Source organism: Myotis yumanensis, unplaced genomic scaffold (genome assembly GCF_028538775.1).
Source record: "Myotis yumanensis isolate MYYU_CA2020_CCGP unplaced genomic scaffold, mMyoYum1.0.hap1 SCAF_16, whole genome shotgun sequence".
NCBI lineage: Eukaryota > Metazoa > Chordata > Mammalia > Chiroptera > Vespertilionidae > Myotis > Myotis yumanensis.
In genome coordinates, this window is record NW_027223767.1 from 12,826,982 (window position 1) to 12,848,531 (window position 21,550).

Here is a 21,550-nt window from a genome sequence, read left to right on the forward strand (position 1 = left end):
CGGCCTGCGGACCGAAAGGTCCCAGGTTCGATTCCGGTCAAGGGCATGTACCTGGGTTGCGGGCACATCCCCAGTAGGAGATGTGCAGGAGGCGGTCTGCAGGCCGATGCTCTATCCACTGAGCCAAACCGGTTTCGGCAATAAAATATATTTTTTAAAAAAAGATAATGCTGATAGGACTTGCTGATGGAGTGCGCATAAGGGATGAATGAGGGAGATTTCTGGCTTATATACCTGACTTGGTGGAGGTGCTATTACTCCGATGAGAAAAACTGAAGGAGGTTGCACATTAAGGGGAGGCAAGTCTGAAGGTCGGTTTGGACATGTTGCTTCCAAAATGTCCAAGGGACATCCAACTGGAGGCGCCACGCAGGTAGTTGAGGAGCTCAGGGAGGTGTCTGAGCTCAGCAGGAAAGTCCAGACTCAAATTTACTCTGCAACCCACTCTGGTCAGGCTTCCATTCCATTTCTTCCCCATAAATACTCTTGGAAGGATCCCATAACTCACTATGACCTCCTGGTTGCCAGATCTAATGGATGATTTTCGATCTCATTTTTCTCAGCCTCCCTGCAGCGTTTGACACAGTTGGTCATATTGTCCTTGAAACACATCATGTTGCTTCTGTGACACCACTCTCTGGTTTTTCCTATCTCTGTGGCTACTTTGTCAGCTTCTCCCCTGTGCAATTTAAATCAATGGTTTCCAAATTTTAATGAAAAAAATTAGAACTACTATGCATACATATTTTAATTTCATTTTGGGGGGGGGGGCTCTCAATATAATTTCATTTTTTAAAATTTCTATCTTTGTGTATGTTTTATAAAGTGCCTATCTGTAGAGTATACTGGAGGTGCATACCTAATTTTTCTGAAGGTGTGCATTCAAAAAAGTGCAGACCGTTTCTCTAATGAAGGATGCTTAGATAACCTCATTCAGCCCCCCACCTTTAATCTGCATAATGTTAAATCCAGGATTCCTGTCTCCCACCCTAGTTCCTACTGAGCTCCAGCCTCCTGTGGCAGCTGCAGTGTAGCAGAGTGCTCAGTGGAGTCTTGAAGGAGTTGGATGATGAGGAGCGAAAGGTGCGTGTTCCAGACCAGGCAAGAGCTTTCAAGGCAGCCCCGAAGCAAGAGGGAGCCCAGAGCACTTGAGACCTGAAGTAATTCCTGGTGACTGGCTTGAAGATCGTGAGAGGGTCAGCAGTGAAAGATGCGGATAGCCTTGGTCAAATGGTGGAGCGACTGTGCTGAGAGGGTGGACTGTTCAGTGAGGACAGTGGGAAGCCACCGAAGCATTTATATCCAGGGAGGAGACATGATTTGAGGTGTATTCGAGGATCACAATAATTCTTCACTGAAAGATGAGTAAAATAGGCCCCAGAGTGACCCCCAATGCCAGTGGCAGAGCCAGCACTGGGTCCTCAGGCTCCTACCTCCCCGTTTAGTGCTCTGGATGCATTTCTATCCTCATCTCAGGCAGTCTGGGAACTTCCAGGGGGAGGAGAACTCGGTTTCTGGAATGGCCACCGTCCATGTAATGTGATCCCTAATAGCTGAGCTTTGTCCTGCCAGTAGGCTGGGCTCTTGGGGAACCAATATAAATAAGGCCTGCTTGGTCATTTGTCCTTATTGTTACTATACATTGTATCTCAGCAGTCCTGAGAGTTGGTGGGAAGTGGAACTAAGAGAGGTACAGGAACTTGTTCTGTATCGTACAGCTAGGACCTGGGTAAGCTGTGATTCAGACTCTCTTCTGTTCAGTTCCCAGAGCTAAATTCTTGCCTTCGTGTACATACCAAGAAACAGTGAGGACAGACCCTTTAAAACATGATTTGATACAATGAGTTCAGTGTTACAAGTAGGAACAGGTGGGCTGGCCCCGCCTTTGGAGACTGGTGAGACTTCTGGCCACCGGCTGGGTTTCAGCATGCATAGTTCACCAGAAAAGAGGGGCAAGATCACCCTGGTAACAGCGAGAGGGCAAACAGGGGCGCCTGGAGCTCAGGATGCAGTGGGCAGCAGGAAAAGGCAATAAAAACAGAGGAAGTGTGGAGCTCACACTGAACAGCCTCCTGGGCCAAGCTTGAGTCAACTTGGACTTCCCTTTTCCTCACATCCTTTGTCCAAGCCATCATGAATCCGGTTGGCTTGAATACATAACTGGAATCTGACCATTTCCCACTGCTTCCACTCTGGCCCCTGGCCCATGCCCCTATTAAATCTCCCCTAGTTTGCCTGGCTGGTGTGGCTGAGCTTTGACCCATGTACCAAGAGGTTGCCAGTTTGATTCCCTGTCAGGGCACATGCCCAGGTTGCCAGCTAAATCCCTAGTAGGGGGCATGCAGGAGGCAGCTGATAGATGTTCCTATTTCTCCATCTCCCTTCCTCTCTAAAATCAATAAAAATAGCTCTAGCCAGTTTGGCTCAGTGGATAGAACATCGGCTTGTAGACTGAAGGTTCCCAGGTTTGATTCCGGTCAAGGGCACATGCTGGAGTTGCGGGCTCAATCCCCAGTAGGGGGTGTGCAGGAGGCAGCTGATCAATGATTCGCTCATCATTGATGTTTCTAACTCTCCCTCTCCTTTCTTCTCTGAAATCAATAAAAAATATATATAAAAAATATTTAAGCCCTAGCTGGTTTGGCTCACTGGATAGACCGTCAGCCTGCGGACTGAAGGGTCCCAGGTTCGATTCCGGTCAAGGGCATGTGCCTTGGTTGTGGGCACATCCCCAGTGGGGGGTGTGCAGGAGGCAGCTGATCTGATTGATGTTTCTCTCTCATTGATGTTTCTAACTCTCTATCCCTCTCCCTTCCTCTCTGTAAAAAATCAATAAAATATATTTTAAAAAATATTTAAAATCAATAAAAACCTATTTTTTTAAATCTCACCTAGTTTTATGCAAGAACTTCCTTCTGTCCTTGATTATCTACAGCCTGTGGACAAAGGAGAGAGAGAGAGAGAGAGAGAGAGAGAGAGAGAGAGAGAGAGAGAGAGATCCTTCTAACACAGCAGTCTTCAGCCTTAGCTACATATTAAAGCCTGTTGAAGAATTCTCAAAAAGTTCTTATGGCCCTAGCTGGTTTGGCTCAATGGATAGAGCCAAACCAGCTAGGGCCATAAGAGGCTTGTGGACTGAAGGGTCCCAGGTTCAATTCCAGTCAAGGACACATGCCTAGGTTGCAGGCTCAATCCCCAGTAGGTGGTGTGCAGGAGGCAGCCGATCAGTGATTCTCTCTCATCATTGATGTTTCTGTCTCTCTCTCCCTTCCTCTCTGAAATCAATAAAAATGTAAAAAAAAAAAAAAAAAAAAGTTCTTATGGCTCTGGCCCGTGGTGCTAAGTGGTTAGAACATTGGCCCATGCACCGAAGGCTCAATTCCGGTCAAGGCAAGTACCTGGGTTGTAACTTCGATCCTGGGCCCAGATGGAGTGCATTCAGGAGGCAACCATGTGTCTCTCTGGAACTGATGTTTCTCTCTCTTCCACCCTCCCTCCCATGCACTCTCTCTAAAATAAATAAATAAAATCAATGGGAAAATATCCTCGGGTGAGGATTAACAACAACAAAAATAGTTCTTGTGTCTGCACCTCACACAAACTATTCTAATTTAGTTGATATGAAGTGGGGCCCAGGCAGAGGTATTTTTAAAGCACCCCAACTGATTCTAACTTGGGGCCAGAGTTGAGGACCATTATTTCAGTATGTGAGGCTTATGTCTGGTCTCTGTCCAAACCCTCCAACACTTCCCATGTCACTCAGAGTATAACCCAATCGCCTACAGGCCATATGTGATCCCGCCTCTTACCTCCCTCTCACCCATTCTATTCCTCCCTCATTCACTCTATCCCAGCTACACTAGCCTTCTTTTTGTTCATTGAACAATTAAGGCACACTCTGTCTCGAGACCCTTGCCCTGTGGCCTATTCGTGAAGCACTCTTCACTTAGAAGTCTGCATGGCTCAATCCTTGACCTCCTTTAGGTGTTTGCTCAAAGGTCACCCTCGTGGTGATGCCTTCCTAGTCTGCCCTCTTTAAAATTGCAACCCCATGCCCAGCTGGTGTTGCTCAGTGGTTGAGTGTTGATTCATGAAGCAGGAGGTCACCTGTTCTATTCCAGGTCAGGGTACATGCCTGGGTTGCGGGTTCAATCCCTAGTGGGGGTGGGGAGGGTGCAGGAGGCAGCCTAACAATGATTCTCTCCCATCATTGATGTTTCTATCTCTCCCTCTCATTTCCTCTCTGAAATCAATAAGAAAATATTTTTTAAAATTTTAATTGCAATCACTGCCCACCACTCTCTATTCTCCTTATTCTGTTCTATTTTTCTTCATAGCACTTGCCACTTCTGATGTATTTATTTACATTATCTGTCTCTTCTTCACTGAAATGTGAACTCCAGGGGATCAGGAATATTAGTTAATTGTTTTGTTAATTGTTTTTAACTGGTAAATATTCCTATCACCTTAAATGCTATCTGACATACAGTAGGTGCTCACTCAATCTTTGTTGAATACCTGAATTTCTGTATGTCTATGTATTTTGGTGGAAGGCAGTCAAGCCCTTGTCTGAAGCAGATGATGCCTGAAGCTGTGGGAGCAGATGAACAGCCCAGAAGAACATGGACATACCGGCAAAGGAGCCCCCAAAATCAGCTCCCCATGTTCATACTGCTGAGTTTCTCCTTCATCTGCCTGGTCAACAGAGGCACCTGAGGTTGTCCTGGACTCTTCACCCCACATCTCATCCTCCAGACAAGTTCTGTATTGTCCACTCTGCACCCCCACCGCCATCCTCTCCCCCAGACCACTGCCAACAGCCCGGCCTGGGTGCCCCATTGTTTCCCACATTACAGTCTTTTAAAAAATATATATATATATTATTGATTTTTTACAGAGAGGAAGGGAGAGGGATAGAGAGTTAGAAACATCGATGAGAGAGAAACATCGATCAGCTGCCTCCTGCACACCCCCCACTGGGGATGTGCCCGCAACCAAGGTACATGCCCTTGACCGGAAAGAACCTGGGACCCTTTGGTCCACAGGCCGACGCTCTACCACTGAGCCAAACCGGTAAGGGCCCCACATTACAGTCTTAATGGTTTTTCTAAAACAAAATTTTGACGGTAACTTTTTCTTAATTAAATTTGGTCAAAATCTTTCAGTAGGTTCGCTGCTGCCCTTGGGGCCAAGTCCCAGCTCCCAGGGGCCTTCTGTGCACTCGGGCGGGCTTCCCTGGCCACTCCGCCTACGGGCCCCAGGGCATAGGATCCCTCACACCTGGGGCTGCTCAGGACCCAAAAGAAGGAGCTTTATGGGGGAAGCCTTTCCTGCTGACTGCACTGCCCCATCCGGTCTCCCTGAACTCACCCTCCTGCACACTCACTGGTGACACTGGTTGGCAGCCTGTCACCCGCGTGGCTGGGCCCGACTTTAGAAAGTACTGTCATTGCAAGGCATCCGTGTGGGTCACTGCTGCGTCAGGAATGAGAGACAGCGAGGTGAGCTGCAGGGAGGCAGGAAGGGGGCCGGGAGCTAGTCCTGGAGGCCAAGGAGTGATAGTGTGAAGGGTGTCCCGCTGCGTCAGCGAGGCCCGAACCACCCTGGGAGGAGGAGCCCGGGGTCCCGAGCGGTGCCAGCTGTCCTCGCCTCCACGGAGGGCGCCGAGCTCTCCGTGCGCACACCCGGCGGGGTTGCCGGGTAGGACGCTGTCGGCTGCCCTCCCCGAGCGGACTTCCTCTCGGGCCCGCTGCAGGGAAACGGAAGAGGCAGGACGCCCACCACGCGGAGGAGCCCGCGGTCCCGGGTCCGCCGCCGGGCTGGGGAGCCGGCGTCCTTCCTGCGCAGGCGCGGCTCCCGGGCCGGGAGGGCGGGGCCCAGGCGCTGAGGGGCGGGGCCAGACCCCGGGCCCGCCTCCACGAGCTCTCGGGAGCCTCGGAGCGCGGGGCACCCCGACTGTTTTAGGGGCTTCAGGTGAGCGGGGGACGCAGAGGGGTCAGGAAAGCTCCCTCGAGGTCGGGCCGTCGGTCTGATCGCGGGTCCACCCGTCCTGCCGTCTGCCAACAGCCGCCTCCGCGGAGAATGGGGGAACAAAGGGAGGGGGCGGTTCTGCAAACCCCGGAGGGAATCCAGGGTCCCAGGTGCTCTGCCCCGCCCGCTGACACTTTCGGTTTCTCCCCGAGTCAGAGGCGCCGCCCGAGAGACCCTGGGCGGGCGCCGGGCGCAGCCGCCTCTCCGCGTTTGCCTGTGCGTCTTTGTGTCTGTCTGTGTCTGTCAGGCTGTCCCCGTGCTTGGCTCCACTTCTAGAACTAAGCTTCCGGCAGAGCGATAACCCGCGGACCTCATCCCTTTCCCATGGCAGGTAGGTGGGCCCGGCGCGAGGGTCTCCGTTATCCCACCCCCCCAACTTGGGAGCCGGGTGTCGGACGCACCCTCCGGGAATGTGCGCGGACTGGCTGGGTGGGCCCCTCCCTTCCTCTCCGGAGCCGCCGCCCTGCTCCCCAACCCCATCTTTTTCAGTCTTTTCTCACCACGTTTCCCCCGCAGCCTCGAGGTCCCCCAAGGGCTAAGGGGCAAGAGGAGGAGGTCGCAAGTCTCTCTAATGGACCCCTGCCCCCCCCCCACAGGATACTTGCCCCCCACAGGCTACGCCCCTTCGCCCCCTCCTCCCTACCCGGTGGCCGCTGGGTACCCGGAGCAGGTGCAGCATCCCGGGCCCGGACCGGCGCCGGTGCCCGCCCACGTGCCTGTCCCCGCGCCCGGCTTCGCTCTCTTCCCCTCGCCCGGCCCCGGTGCCCTGGGGCCTGCGGCCGGGCCTGCCGCCCCCCTCTTGCCGCTGCCCGGGGTGCCTTCTGGCCTCGAATTCTTGGTGCCGGTGAGTGGGAGATGGGGAGGGAGCAGCGCCAGGGCGGGGCCCCGGCGCTCGGGGCTGCGCGCTGAGGGGGGCGCGGCCCCGCTCTCTTTCCAGATTGACCAGATCCTGGTTCACCAGAGGGCTGGGCGCGTGGAATGTGAGTGGAAGGACGAGTAGGTCGGCCTGGTGACGGGCAGAGAGTGGGCTCCTGGGCAGGCGCGGGTGCCTGAGCCCCCGTGTCACCCTTCGGCAGCGCGCCTAGGCTGGGAGACAAGTAACCGGTATGAACTGCGCTCGGGGGCTGGGCAGCCCCTGGGTCAGGCGGCCGAGGAGAGCAACTGCTGTGCCCGTCTGTGCTGCGGCGCCCGCCGGCCCCTTCGCGTCCGTCTGGTGGACCCCGGGGACCGAGAAGTGCTGCGCCTGCTCCGCCCCCTCCACTGTGGCTGCGGCTGCTGCCCGTGCGGCCTCCAGGAGGTGGGCGGGGAGGGACGGTCCCGGAGAGGTGGGCGGGGGGACAGGAGGTCCTGCCATGCGGAGGACCAATGATGGAGCATCACCAGCATGAGGCCTGGGAGTGGACGGTGGGACTGGAGGTCTGGGAAAGGGGATGGGAGGTCTTTGAGGGGAGACCAGTGACAGAGCTGGAGCGGTGAGAGCCAGGGCCAGGGTCCCCTGGCTCGGCCGTAACCCTGTCCACCTCCCTCTCCAGATGGAAGTGCAGTCGCCACCAGGCACCACCATTGGCCACGTGCTGCAGACCTGGCATCCCTTCCTCCCCAAGTTCTCCATCCAAGACGCCGACCGCCACACCATCCTCCGAGTGGTGGGGCCCTGCTGGACCTGCGGCTGTGGCTCAGACACCAACTTTGAGGTACCAAGAATAAGGGGCGGTTCCTGGGACCTTCATAAACCAAGATGGCAGCTCCCACGAGGCAGGATGGCCAACGCTAAAGACAGGACACTGAGCTCATGGATCCAAACTCACTGTGACTCCTGCCACATTCCCAGTGTTCCTCCCTGTAGAAACAGGATGGCTCCCTGGTCTTATAAACGCATGACAAAGTGGGTTTCATCTTGAGGGCCACTGATCATTGTTACCGACAGCCATATTGAGAAGGGGAACCGTCTAAGGCCAGGCTGGATTTAGAATGGAGAAGGACCCATGTGACGGTTGTGCCTGAGTTTGTGAGCTCAGAGCCTGGAGCAAGCAGTGATTTAATTTATTAACCCCCTGTGGCTTGCCTTGCCGATCTTGAAGTCCAGTGGCCTCTCCAGCCTGGAATTCGGGTGAGACCCTTCTCACCATGCATTCCTGTCACCACCTGGAGCCTGGAGAAGCCAAGTGGTGGCAGTTTCAGCGTGAGGCTGGGGAAGCACCTTTGCTTGTAGAAGACAAAGGCACTTTACAGACCCTTGAAATTTTTTTTAAAGTTTTATAATTGATTTTTAGAGAGAGGGAAGGAGAGAGAGTGAAAAAGAAACATTGATGTGAGAGCAAAACATCAATCCACTGCCTCCTGCATATTCTTACCAGGGACTGAGCCCACAACCTGGGCATGTGCCCCGACCAGCAACCTTTCCGTGCAGGGGACAATGCCCAACCAACTGAGCCACACTGGCCAGGGCCAGATCCTTGAATTCTGTAAGGGATAATTACCTGCGCAGATAAGGAATAAAAATAGCTATAATCCAGTAGACTTCCCAAGCCATCTGATGAGGTGTCCTCCCTAAGGTTACTTTTAAAAATTGAGTCACCTTAGCAGCTGAGGGAAGATTCTGTGATAGGAACTGGTTGGGAACAACATAACTTGCTCACTTCTGGGTGGGAATGTGTAGACTGTGGGGTTCTCACAGGGCCAGTCTCCCTCTTACATAATTATGAATGGTCCATATTTGGGGCTGTACTCTTGGGACCACACGATTGGCTGGGAGAGAACCTGCCCAGCGTGGGACTGATCATCAGGAAGTGCCCCAGAGGGGTAGGCCAGTGAGGGAAGGGGATGGGAAGGACATAGGAAATCATGATAGTTCTAGTCACTGGAGAATGAGCACAGGAAAAGGACCAGGGAGTCGCTGTGAATTACCATCTACATCAGTAGGACCGATTGCCGCTGGGCTCAGAGGGTCCAGTGGAAAGCATGGTCCTCGGAGGCTACCCCCTCTAGCTGAGGCTGCAGTGCTGGACAGGGCCCTCCCTACTTTGCAAAGGAACGGCACCCCTTGGGGCAGACACAGTCTTCTAGGCGCCTGGTTGGCTGACAGGGTGCAGCCAGAATTTTAGCAGCCTCCCTTGCCTCTTGGTCAAGTTTCTTGGTGTAGGGCAGTGGTCGGCAAACTCATTAGTCAACAGAGCCAAATATCAACAGTACAACGATTGAAATTTATTTTGAGAGCCAAATTTTTTAAACTTAAACTATATAGGTAGGTACCTTGTTATTAACTTAATTAGGGTACTCCAAAGCTGGCCTTTGCTAAAAACATCCTCAATCTGATTATGGTACGTTCGCTGAGGTCGACCCCTTCCAACTCTCCCATCCACACTCGTCTTGTATACTTGTTTCGTCTATCTCCTTTCCGAAAACCGACTTCTGCGCATGGGCCACGAAGTTTCAATCGCACTGTACGTGCGCGCCCGCACGTGGTATTTTGTGGAAGAGCCACACTCAAGGGGCCAAAGAGCCGCATGTGGCTCGAGAGCGGTGGTTTGCCGACCACTGGTGTAGGGCACAGACTGCGCTAAATGTGGGTGGCAGGGACTCTGGTAATAAAAACAAACATAACAACCAGCCATACATACACTAAGGAGACTGGACTCTATTATGCTTCCGCTTCTCTCACCACTGATGTTCAATTGGCATGTATGGTCCTTCGAGAGAAACAGAGCTAAGTCTGAGTCCTGATTTTTGCTGTATATTCCCAGTGTGACTTATGGTGACTCGGTTTCCCCAGAAGTCACATGGAAACCCAAGGCTGTGAGGATTACTAAGCGTAGAGCTGCACAGTTCATCCAGGTGCCTGAGGGGGTAGGACTGGAGACAGGCGAGAGCAGTTGCATCCACCCTAGTTGGGTCTTTTCTTCTTGCCTCTCTCCCTCCCGACAGGTGAAGACTCCCGATGAGTCCCGCAGTGTGGGCCGCATCAGCAAGCAGTGGGGGGGGCTGCTCCAAGAAGCCCTCACGGACGCAGACGACTTTGGCTTGCAGTTCCCGCTGGATCTGGATGTGAGAGTGAAGGCCGTGCTGCTGGGAGCCACGTTCCTCATTGTGAGTCGGCTGTCCCGGCTTTGCTCCCACTGGAGGCCTGCACTTCCTGCCTCCTGCTAGGAAAGTGTTAGGAACAGACTTTATGCTGGGGGGGGGGGGGCGGGGGGGGCGGTTTGCAGTTCTAGACCTGGGTTGTGACAGCTGAGCCAGGCCGGCCCAGCCGCATCTCCTGTTGACAGTACCCTCCCCTCAGGACTACATGTTCTTCGAGAAGCGAGGAGGCACCGGGCCCTCTGCCATCACCAGTTAGACGGCATCTCAGGGTGAGGACCGTCATCTCAGCCAGAACTCAAGATGGTCACCTGGCCTGGCCCGGCCCCTCCTCAGAGGCAGCCCCTTTCCTCCATGTTCACTGCAGAGGACAGACAGGGATGCCTAAGAGGCTGGGGCCATGGTGCCCCATCCCTACCCTACTCCCCTGGCCTCCTTCACCTGTGGCCCCCACAGAAGGGTATGTATGAGAGCCCTTCCCCTGCTACCTCTCACCGCTGTCTCCGGCCATCCCTCAGCACACAGGCGTATCGGCTTTCAGACTTGCCCTACTCACTTCCTCTCACCCCCTTCCAGGGCCTCTGCTCTGGATGGGGCCTTGGGAATCCAGGGCCCTGGGGTTTTACCACAGAGCTGGGGTGGGGAAGGGTAAACAGCACCAAAGATGGCTGATATGCCACCCACCTCTGCCTCAGCTTGACCAATTAGTTCAGCCTCAGAACGTGCCACTCAGAGGGGATCCCCACATCCCCAGCAACGGCTAGGGCCTCGGCCCCAGTGCCAACCTCCTCCCCCCCTTGGCCCTCCCCACAGCTGGTGCTTGCTGCAGCTCCGTGTGCCTTAACCAACCACCCCTTCCTTCCCTGTTCCTATAAAGGAGGCTGCATCTTTGTATGTTATATTCATATAAACTTTGTAACGTTTTGGACATTGGAAGATCTGTGTCATGGGAGAGGGCAGAAGAAAGAGTTGGTATGGGGAGAAACAAAGGGAAATATGGCAGCTGGGCCGGGTGGGGCTGGCCCGTCTCGTCTCGTCATCCATGCTGCCAGGATCAAGTGTCCTTGCATCCTAGACAGCAACTTTCATCACCCATGATGGCCCCGGCCCCGGCCCCGGCAGTTTGGGCCACGTGCCCCAAGTCAGTATGGCTGCTCCCATCATCCGAGATGGCTGTGCCCCCGGGGCTCAGTGTGGAGCTGAAGGCAGCTCAGGATGGCTGTTCCCAGGGTTCAGTATGGCCACTTGGGCATTCTCTGTAGCAAGTACAAGCTTCCTATGGGGATGGTGGGTAGCAGCTCTGTTCCTCCAAGTCCTCCTCCTGGTTGGCAATGTGGTGGGCAGGGAGGACTAGATCCTTCCGTGACCCAGCCAAGGGAGCTTGAGCCTTCAGAGGCCAAGAGGCAGGGTCGGAGGAGACACGCGTCAGTGCCCGACCCTGGACTCCTGGACCTGCCTACGGCAGGCTCTCTTCAGGTGAGAACACACACCCTTTCAGGACCTTGTTCTCTCTGCTCGCCCCACATGGTCAGCTCCTTGGTGCATCTGGTGTCCGTGTCTAAAGGAGCAGAGCTTAGGGCCGAGCCAGGACATAGCGACTGGCAGCTGAGAGGTCCCAGTGGTAATGCTCCAAGATGTGCCGGCAGTCGGCTCTGGACCGGCTGCTCAGGTGGAAGAGCTGGTCTACCTGCGGAAGCAGGAGGGAGGACAGCTGAGTGCCAGAGGGCAGGGGCAGGGGCAGGGGCAGGAGAGGTGGGAGCCCAAGAGAAGGGTCTGCCTTTACCTTAAGGTTCTGGATGGCAGAAACCACATCTCCTCCAGTGGCTCTCAGTGCCGCCTGGCACTCCTGGTGGGTGACTCCATGTACGCTCAGCTCCACCTTAGGGGACAAAGCCTCACTTAGGCTCTTACCCCGGCCTGCAGCCCCTGCTGGACACCAGGCTACTTCGGGGACACCTCACCTCCATAACCCTCTTCTGCAAATCGGGGTCGGGCAAGAGACCTCCAGAGAGAACAGCGGCTTTGCTGGCTCCAGGTGCTCCCAAGGGGTGACTGTGCAGGGGTTCTCTTTTGGGCCAGGAAGGCCGCTCCCTGGGGGGCTGGTTGGACTGAGAAGAGTCGGAGGCAAAGGGAGGGCGGGGGTGGCAGGCCTGGGGGCCCCTGGGGGACATCTCTGGCTTTTCGAAGTTCGGGGGGGCTCAAACCACCCCCTGTGGGGCAGGGGCCCAGGGACAGAACAGATTCCAGACTCTTGGAAATGCCTGCACAGCGAGAAAAAACATCTTGAGAGGAAGCCTGGGTGCAGGGCCCTGCCTTTGTCCCCCTCTGTCTGCGTGTGCTGTCCTCAGGTGGTCCTTGTGTTAGGTGGGACAATAAGACAGCTGCCAGGCCTGGGCAGCCACGTCCCCAAAGAACGGACGGCGCAGGCGCTGCAGGTGGAGATGCTGTGCAGTGCCCAAGGCAGATTTAAAGGGCAGCTGGGATGTCAACAGGCAGAAGGAAGTGGTGGAAGGAAGAAGTCATATGTGGGGAAGTCATATGTCAAAGGCATGGATCCAGAGGAGGGGGCAGAACTGAGGGCTGTTCTTGATCCCAGAGACCCTGGGGCCCTGCCCTTCCCCCACACTCACCCTTTCTCCTCTGCAGGGGCATGTTCCTTCTCTGACCCTGAGCTGGAGGTGGCTCCCGAAGCTTTGCCTTGGCTCTGGCCCTGCTGGAGAGTGATCCAGTTCGTTTTCTACCCCAGCCCCACCCAACATCAAAGTCTCCCCCCAAATAATCTCTGGGGCTCCCCATCTGAGACCCAGAGTGAAGCTTCTCCTGGAAGGCACGTCCAGCTCCCAGCTTGACCCCGGCCCCTCCCCAAGCTTCCCTTGCAGAGCAGTTGCTGAACTTGGTCGGTTCCCCAGCCCAGCTCTATCCCCACTCTTTCAGGTCCTCACCCGTCCGCACTTCCCCGTCTCTGCTCTCCCCAGGCAGGGGAGTCTCTGTGGACTGGACAGGTGGCCGGCGAGCCCTTCAGGTCTGCCAGCGTCACTGCCGAGGCTGGGAAGCTGCCCACTTTTAATGTGCGACCATTCTGGCCCTTCCAGGTTGTGGAGCTGGGGCTGCGGAAAGAGGGTGAAAACATGGGGGGAGTGGAGGCTGGGCCCCCACATGTGTTCAGCTCACGAGCTGTGTGCCATGGAGCTGCATCTGCCTGGAGGAAGGAAAGCCTTTTTCTCCCCAGCACAAAAGGGCTCTGTGGGCATGCTCCAGCCAGGAGGCCAGGACTGGAGCTCTCAGGGAATGAAGCAGAGGGTTAGGGTTGGAGGAGCTGCGGGAGAAGCAGAAAAGCAACCAGGGTCAGGCATGTTGGGAGGGAGTCCTCCTGGGGATTCATAGGAAACAGGAGGCACTCACCTGCCCTCGATGATAGTGATGGGATCACCACACTCCATCCTCAGGGCACCTGGCTCTGAGACATCCCTCACACAGCGCCCCTCAGGAGGCCAGGCCTATAGAAACAGGGGGAAGGGTGGCTGTGCTGTGGCCCGAGTGAGAGGGTACCATGGCGCAGGGCAGAAAGAGACTCCTCTTAGTTTATGCACCCACCAATCCAACCCATTCCAGGTATGTCCTCTGTTCTGGGCCCAGGATGGGACTGTCCCTCCCTGTCCCCCAATTGTAGTCCAGTGGAGGAGGCAGACCTGGATTCCATGCCAAGCTGGACACAGCCCAGGGGTCAGGGAGCAACAGGAGGGGGGTCTGTCTCTAGCTAGGGAGATCACGGGGGCGGCGCCCTGCATACTGCTTTTACTCCACACCTGGGCCCATCATATCCACCTCCAAGCACCTCTGGAAAGTTTCTGTTTCTTTCCAGCTCCAGTGTCTCAACCCTCATCCAGACCTCTTCACATCACTTCTGCTTCACAGCTATTGTCTCCTACCTGGGCCTCCCATCTTCAGTGTCATCCCTCTAACCCTTTCCTGCACCAAGCCAGAGTGATACAATATGTGAAGTCTTGTTCCTTCCCGGCTCAAAATTCTTTCATGGCTTCCAAGTACCCTTAGAGTAAAGACTAAATTCCTTTAACACGTCCAGTCAAGATGGCAGTGTAGGTAAATGTGACACACAACCTTCCACAACCACATAAAAAATACAACTAAACTACTTAACAACCATCATTCAGAACTGCCTGAAATCTAGCTGAATGGAAGTCCTACAACTAAGGATATAAAGAAGAAGCCACATCGAGACTGGTAGGAGGAGTGGATATGAAGAATAAGCAGGTCTAACACCCTCGTATGGCAGATAAAATTTGGGAGGGATATCTTGGCTGCAGAGGTCCTCCCTGAGTAGTGAGGGGTCCCAGCCCCACTCCTGGTCCCCCACTCCAGGGTTGTAGTACTGGGAAGAGAAGTCTCCATAGCTGTGGCTGTGAAAACCAGTGGAGGTTGTGGCCGAGTGAGGTGGGGGACTTATGGAGTCACAGGCAGTTCCTCTTAAAGGTACCAAGCACAGAATTACTTGGATTCACTCCCTTTGAGTTCCAGCACTGGGGCAGGAGCTCAAAAGGCACCAGGGACATATGGGGAGGAACGGAAGTGTCTGGGATCATGGCAAGAGCTGGAGGGGCAGCTTTCTCTCAGACAGAAGTGCAGGCAGAGGCCATATTCCTTTTCTGAGCCCTTCCCCCACAGAGCTGGCAGGAGAGCACCATATCCAAGTTTCCATCAACCTGGCTATCACTGTTTTCCAAGTCCTGGTGATTCTCCAAGACCTTGCCCCACCAACTTTCAGGCCCACCCAAGTTGTTTCCAATGGCTTTTCCATATGAATGACCTGTCTTGGCTCATGCTTCAGACATTCCCAAAATCTCTCAAACAAGCAGCATCTGGCTTCAGCATGCCCCATACCTCTTTCTAAGTGGCCCCAGGCCCCATACTAGTGGCAGCTGTCCTTGGCTTGCAGCTTGGCCTCTCCTGGACACCTCCAAGCTGAGCACAAGTAGCGGTCATGTGAAGATTGCTTTGTAGCTCATGCCAGGTGACCTGGGCAGAACACAGGTGGCTGTTGATCTTTGCCTGCACCTGCAGGAGGCTCCAGAGCCAGCGCACCCAGTGAACAGCTTCAGACCCACAAGCAACACACGTAAGGAGTGAACTCAACAGGCACCAGAGCCTTGCTGAAGTAAGTCCTACTTTGTGGGATGGGTCCCTGCACAGCTGACCCTCTATGGTGGTCGCAGGCAGCCCTTGCAGCCGATTGGCCTGGGTAAATCCCTCCAACAGCAATCAGGGCTCAACTACAACAGGAGGGTGTACACAGCCCACAGGAAGGGGTGGGCACATCTGGAGTGCTGAGGTTGGGTGAATGGGGAGCCTGTGCCTCTGACCCTATGGAACACATACTACATTAGGCCTTCTACCAAGCCTGGGAGACAAAGCAGCTCTACCTAATACATAGAAACAAACACAGGGAGGCTGCCAAAATGAGGAGACAAAGAAACACGTCCCAAAGGAAAGAACAGAATAAAACTCCAGAAAAAGAACCAACCAAAATGGAGATAAGCAATCTGCTAGAAGCAGAGTTCAAAGCAGTGGTGATAAGGATGCTCAACGAACTTAGGGGAAGAGCAGATAAACTTAGAACTTCAACAGCATTAAAAAAGGACATGAGGCCCTGGCCGGTTTGGCTCAGTGGATAGAGTGTCAGCCTGCAGACTGAAGAGTCCCAGGTTCGATTCTGGTCAAGAGCACAGGCCCGGGTTGCGGGCTTGATCCCATTGTGGGGCATGCAGGAGGCAGCTGATCAATGATTCTCTCTCATCATTGATGTTTCTATCTCTCTCTCCTTCGCCCTTCCTCTCTAAAATCAATAAAAACATATTTTAAAAAAAGACAAAAAAGAACATGAGGCCCAGCCAGTGTGGCTCAGTTAATTGAGCCTTGTCCCATGCACCAGGAGGTTGCTAATTCGATTCCCGGATTGCGGGGGCCCTGCAGGAGTCAGCCAATCAATGTTTCTCTCTCATTTATATTTCTCTCTCTCTCTCCCTCTCCCTTCCTCTCTCTGAAATCAATAAAAACATTAAAAAAAAAAAAAAAAAAGGACATGGAAACTATAAAAAGAACCAATCAGAAATGAAGGATACCCTAATTGAAATGAAGAAGAATTTACAGGAAGTCAATAGTAAAGTAGATGAAGCTGAGAATCAAAACAGTGATTTGGAATATAAGGAAGCAAAAAACTCCCAATCCGAACAGCAAAAAGAAAGAAAATCCAAAAAATTGAGGCTAGGGTAAGGAACCTCTGGAACAACTTCAAGTGTACAAACGTTTGCATCCTGGGGGTGCCAGAAATTGAAAACCTATTTAAAAAAATGATGATGGAGCCCTGGCCAGGTGGCTCAGGTGGTTAGAGCATCGTCCCACACACCAAAAGGTTGCAGGTCCCTCTCCTAGTCAGGGCACAAAGATCCTCAGTTGGGGTACATACGGGAGGCAACTGATCAATGTTTCTCTCACACATCAATGTTTCTCTCTCCCCTCCTCTCCCTTCATCTCTCTCTAAAAAAAAAAAAGAAAAGAAAAAAAATCAATGGAAAATATCCTCAGGTGAGGATTAAATATAATAACAATTGTTCTGACTGGTGTGTGTCAGTTAGTTGGGCATTGTCCTATGCAGGGAGAGGTTGCTGATTGATTCCTGGTCAAGGCATATGCCCGGGTTGGGGGCTCAATCCCCAAGAGGGGGCATGCAGGAGGCAGCTGTGGGATATTCAGCTCTTGCATCAATGTTTCTCACTTCTCCCTTCCTCTCTCTCTAAACATCACTAAACTATTCTTTAAAAGGAACTTAATAAATAAATACATTTAAAAAATAAAATAATGATGAAAAGCTTCCCTAAAGTGGTGAAGGAAATAGAATACAAGTTCAGGAAGTGCAGAGACTCCCCAATAAGAGGCCCAAACCAAGATACATCATAATTAAAATGCAAAAGGTTGTCCTGGCCGGTGTTCTCAGTGGTTAGAGCATCAGCCTGCACACCAAAGGGTCTTGGGTTTGATTCCCAGTCAAGGACACATATCTGGGTTTCCTGTTTGATCCCCTGCCCCAGTTGGGGCATGTACGGGAGGCAACCAATCGATGTGTCTCTCTCACATCAATGTTTCTCTCTCATCCCCTCTACCTCCCTCCATCCCTTCCACTCTCTTTAAAAATCAATGGAAAAAATATTCTAGGGTGAGGATTAACAAAAATAATAATAAAATGCAAAAAGTTAAAGACAAAGAGAAAAATATTAAAAGCAGCAAGAGAAAAGCAGTTAGGCCTGGCCAGCGTGGCTCAGTGGTTGAGCATTGACCTATGAACCAGGAGGTCATGGTTCGATTCCTGGTCAGGGCACATCCCTGGGCTGCAGGTTTGATGCCCAGTGGGGAGCATGCAGGAGGCAGCCGATCAATGATTCTCTCTCATCATTGATGTTTCTATCTCTCTCTCCCTCTCCCTTCCTCTCTGAAATCAATAAAAAAATATTTTTAATAAAGAGAGAGAGAGAAAAGCAATTAGTTACCTACAAGGGAGCTCCCATAAGACTGTCAGCTGATTTCTTAACAGAAACTTTACAGGCCAGAAGGGATTAGCAAGAAATATTCAAAGTAATGAAAAATAAGGATCTATAACCAAGATTATCCAACAGAGCTACATTTAGAATAGAAGGACAGATAAAGAGCTTCTCAGACAAGGAAAAACTAAAGGAGTTCATCACCAACAAGCCAGTATTAGATGAAATGTCAAAGGGAGAAGAAGGAGAAGGTGAGGAGAAGGAAAGAAAAAAAAAGATTAAAAATACGAACAGTGGCCCTGACCAGTTTGGCTCAGTGGATAGAGCATCGGCCTGCGGACTGAAGGGTCCCGGGTTCGATTCCGGTCAAGGGCATGTACCTCGGTTGCAGCTGATTGATGTTTCTAACTCTCTATCCCTCTCTGTAAAAAATCAATAAAACATATTTTTTTAAAAAAATAAATAAATAAAATAAAAATACGAACAGTAAAATGGCATTAAATACATATCTATCAACAATTGAATCTAAAAACAAAATAAAGAGACAAGCAGAACAGAAGCAGCCCTGGCTGGTGTGGCTCAGTTGGTTGGCATCAGTCGGTGCACGGAAAGGTTGCTGGTTCGATTCCTGGTCAGGGCACATGCAAGAGTTTGGAGTTCAGGCTCAATTCCCAGTAGGGGGCATGCAGGAGGCAGCCAGCTGATGTTCCGTTCTCACATAAATCCCTCATTGATAGCAACAGAATAGCCATGGGGGTGTAAAGCAGGGAATATAGTCGGTACTATTCTAATGATTATGTGTAGAATCAGATGGGTACAAGATTTATCGGGATGATCACTTAGTAAGTTACATATTGACTAATCACTGGGTTGTATACCTGAAACGAATATAATATTGTATGTCAACTGTAATTGAAAAATAAAAAATGATTTCAAAAATGTTTTCAAAAGAATACCGGAAATAGTATAGTCATTTACGGAATAGCTCTGAAGTCAGAGAGACTGGTTCAGATCCCAACTCCTCCGCGTACATGTACCTTTAGGCAAGTCACCTGAACTGGCAGTGCCTGAGCTGCCCAGACCGTAAAATCAAGGTAACAATGATCTTGTTGGGTTTCTGTGAGGATTAAATGAGTGAACATGCATAAGGATACATGTGAGGCGCTCAGTACAGCATCTTACACAGATCAAGTGCTCCACAGGTCAGCTCTGGTTGTTTGTCATGCCTTACAGACCCTCCCATGGGGCAGGGCCCGAGCCCGCCACGGCCTTCCCCTTCCACACTGAAACTTTCCTCGCAAACGCCCACTGCAACCTACGGCTCTCGGCTCTGTGCTCCCCCTTCTCTTGGCCTTCAGCCCTCCGCCCTTCAGCCTTCATCTATGTAGCCCCAAGCTGCTCCCCAGGGCTCTTAGCGCCCTGCAGGTAGGGACTGCTCTGTTCAGAGCAAACAGGGGTCCCAGCCCCAGCCCAGGAGTCAGTATGGTTAGTCTTGAGCACGGAACCCTGGGAGAAAGAACGGAGGGAAGAGAGATCGGGGGATGCAAGGGTTCCCACCTCTTGGATCAGCCCCTCCAGGGAGGAGAAGCTGGGCCGATCAGCAGGGTGGAGGGCCCAGCAGCGCAAGGCGAGGGTGTAGAGGGCCCTGGAGCAGAGAGGAGGCCGAGGCAGCCGGGCTTGGTCCTTCTCCAGCCGCTGCAGGATGAGGTAGGGCGGGACCCAGGCCCAGGGCTCCTTGCCCCCAGAGAACATCTCCCACAGCGTCACCCCGAACATCCACACGTCCGAGGCAGAAGAGAAGGCCCCCTGGCGTAGGCTCTCTGGAGCACACCTGCGGAAGTGGAGCTGAAGGGGGCTGGATATGTGCCCTGGAGCTCCCACCGCCACTGAGCCTGCCCCCCCCGCCCCCCCCCCCCCCCTGCTCCCACTGTCCTCGGAAGTCCTCCTCCCCAAGCCCTTCCAGACCCACGGACTCCTCTGGGTCCAGCCTCCCTCAGAGGACCAGTTCCCTCCGCTGCTGCCCTCCAGACCCGCACCCTCCCTTCTGGCCTCCGAGATAAACTCCTGCGGGCGCACCCCTCACTCACCAGGCATAGGGGATGGGGCGGGGCCCGCCCATCACGTAGCGGCCCCGGGCGCCGCCCAGCGGCCGCACCAGCCCGAAGTCGGCCACCTTGATCGTGCAGGGCGAAGTCAGCAGCAAGTTGCGCGTAGCGAGGTCCCGGTGCACCAGCCCGCGGGCCCCCAGGTAGGCCATGGCCCCTGCCAACTGCCGCAGGAAGAGGCAGAGCAGAGCCACGGGCAGCGGGGGCGCAGGGGCCGGCGCGGTCAGGCGCGCATGCAGGGAGCCCAGCGGCGCCAGCTCCATCACCTGCGGAGCAGGGCGCCTCGTGAGCGGAGGTCCGGCCCCACGGGGCTCTGGCCACCCACCCTCCCGTCTCACTTCAGCCCGGGGCTGTCCCGGGAGCCATCCTCGGGCCTGCTCACCATCTGCAGAGGCTGGCCCAGCACGAGCCCGTGCAGACGTAGCAAATGTGGGTGCTCCAGGTTCATCATGACCGACACCTCTCGAAGGAAGTCCCTCAGCTCTGTGCCCACGGAGCCTTCGGCAGCCACCCGGAGGGACTTGACAGCCACTGGGACCTGGGGGTGTGGGAGAAGCACCATCAGGCACCGCAGGGAGAGCTGCACCAGGGCCAGAGCAGAGAGGGCGGCAGAGCGAGGGGCAGCTGGCCCAGGCACCCGGAAGGAAGCAGGCCCCCCGAGTACTCACGCTCTGACCGCTAGGCAGTGTCCACAGCCCGCGGTGCACCACGCCAAAGCAGCCGGAGCCCAGCAGCTCCCCTCTGCACACAGCACCGTCTGGGATCAGACACTTGAGTCCTCCCTCTGGCTCAGGGAGGGATGGAGGGTTGTCTGAAGGTGGGGTGGTCTCCTTCTGCTCAGGGGCAAGCCCCCCAAGGATCTGAAACAGGGGTGGGAAATCAGGGGTGTGGAAGCCTGCAGACCCCTGCCACTCAGCACAGCCCATTCCCCAGCCCCTTAAACCTCTCATCCCCGCCCCAAAACACACACCTTGTAGACCCAGTTCTTAGGTTTGTGTCCCAAACGGTGCCTCTTCAGAGCTTCAGCCAGTCTGCGCTGGGCTGGGGGAGACCAGAATGAAAGGGCTGGGTGGTATGGAGGGGGGATGATGCAAGGAATTTAAAGGTAAGAAGAGGGCTGGTGTGGGAGGGGCATGGGGGTTGTAGCAACTAACAGGTTGGGGAGAGAGAGACGAGGGCCTCGGGGCTAGGGGTCCCTCACCAGGCCGGCCCATGCCAATGCTGTCCAGATCCTCAGGTCTCACAAAGTCGAAGTGCTCTGGCCGGGTAACATTCAGCTCCTCGAGTATGGGTCGGTAAAACTGGGCCAGCTGGGTGTCCCGGAGGAGCCTCAGCAGCCATGGGGCGCCCGCCTCCGGGAGCATGTCTGGAGAAGGAACTCAGGATGGTACACTCTCCTCCAGATCCAGAGCCCGGGGTAGGCACCTGAGATACCCAGACACCAGGGCTGTGTCCCCAGCTCCACCCTCCACCATCAGAAACCCTCAGGTATAGAAGGAGGGACACATCAGAGACAGATGTCCTCCACTCTCACACACACACACACACCCCAGGAGAAATGCTCCCCATGCCTGAGACCGAGGCCTCTACCCCGTCACTGAGAAACCTGCCTCCTCCACACCTGAGACCTCACCACTGCAGACTCCAGCTGTGTTTCCCTGCTCACTCCCGAAATATGGCCCAGTGCCCGGTACCCCTAGGACACCCAGACACACTGCCTTTTCAGACCGAGACACACCACTGCACACACCCTCATATACACCCGAGACTCCTCATACACACACGAGA

General features: G+C 54.0%; 2 protein-coding genes across 4 annotated transcripts; one reads left to right on the top strand and one right to left on the bottom strand.

Annotated features, from left to right (window-relative positions):
* The first annotated feature begins 5,912 nt into the window (after positions 1-5,912).
* Positions 5,913-11,035, top strand: PLSCR3 (phospholipid scramblase 3). 3 transcript variants are annotated; one of them, XM_070393629.1, is made up of 8 exons: positions 5,913-5,973; positions 6,183-6,361; positions 6,627-6,874; positions 6,968-7,010; positions 7,107-7,327; positions 7,563-7,724; positions 9,955-10,116; positions 10,310-11,035. In XM_070393629.1, exons 2-8 carry the CDS (start codon positions 6,355-6,357, stop codon positions 10,364-10,366), a joined length of 900 nt encoding a protein of 299 aa, XP_070249730.1. In that variant the 5' UTR covers positions 5,913-5,973; positions 6,183-6,354; the 3' UTR covers positions 10,367-11,035. The 3 variants fall into 3 exon arrangements, with proteins under 3 accessions (XP_070249730.1, XP_070249731.1, XP_070249732.1); XM_070393630.1 differs by having other exon boundaries at positions 5,914-5,973; positions 6,187-6,361; XM_070393631.1 differs by having other exon boundaries at positions 5,926-6,361; positions 6,645-6,874.
* TNK1 (tyrosine kinase non receptor 1) lies at positions 8,319-21,150 on the bottom strand. Its single transcript, XM_070393628.1, is given in 13 exon segments — positions 8,319-11,794; positions 11,891-11,986; positions 12,069-12,248; positions 12,250-12,368; positions 12,738-12,817; positions 13,050-13,214; positions 13,510-13,604; positions 19,215-19,488; positions 19,745-20,028; positions 20,145-20,300; positions 20,431-20,622; positions 20,733-20,803; positions 20,964-21,150. Coding segments are annotated over 13 exon segments (1,989 nt in total). The 5' UTR covers positions 21,127-21,150; the 3' UTR covers positions 8,319-11,680.
* Positions 21,151-21,550: the final 400 nt, after the last annotated feature.

Coding starts and splice junctions, on each gene's coding strand:
- PLSCR3 (XM_070393629.1), top strand. Junction 7,011..7,106: donor GAGGGCTGGGCGCGTGGAAT/GTGAGTGGAAGG, acceptor ACCCTTCGGCAG/CGCGCCTAGGCTGGGAGACA. Junction 7,725..9,954: donor GCTCAGACACCAACTTTGAG/GTACCAAGAATA, acceptor CCCTCCCGACAG/GTGAAGACTCCCGATGAGTC.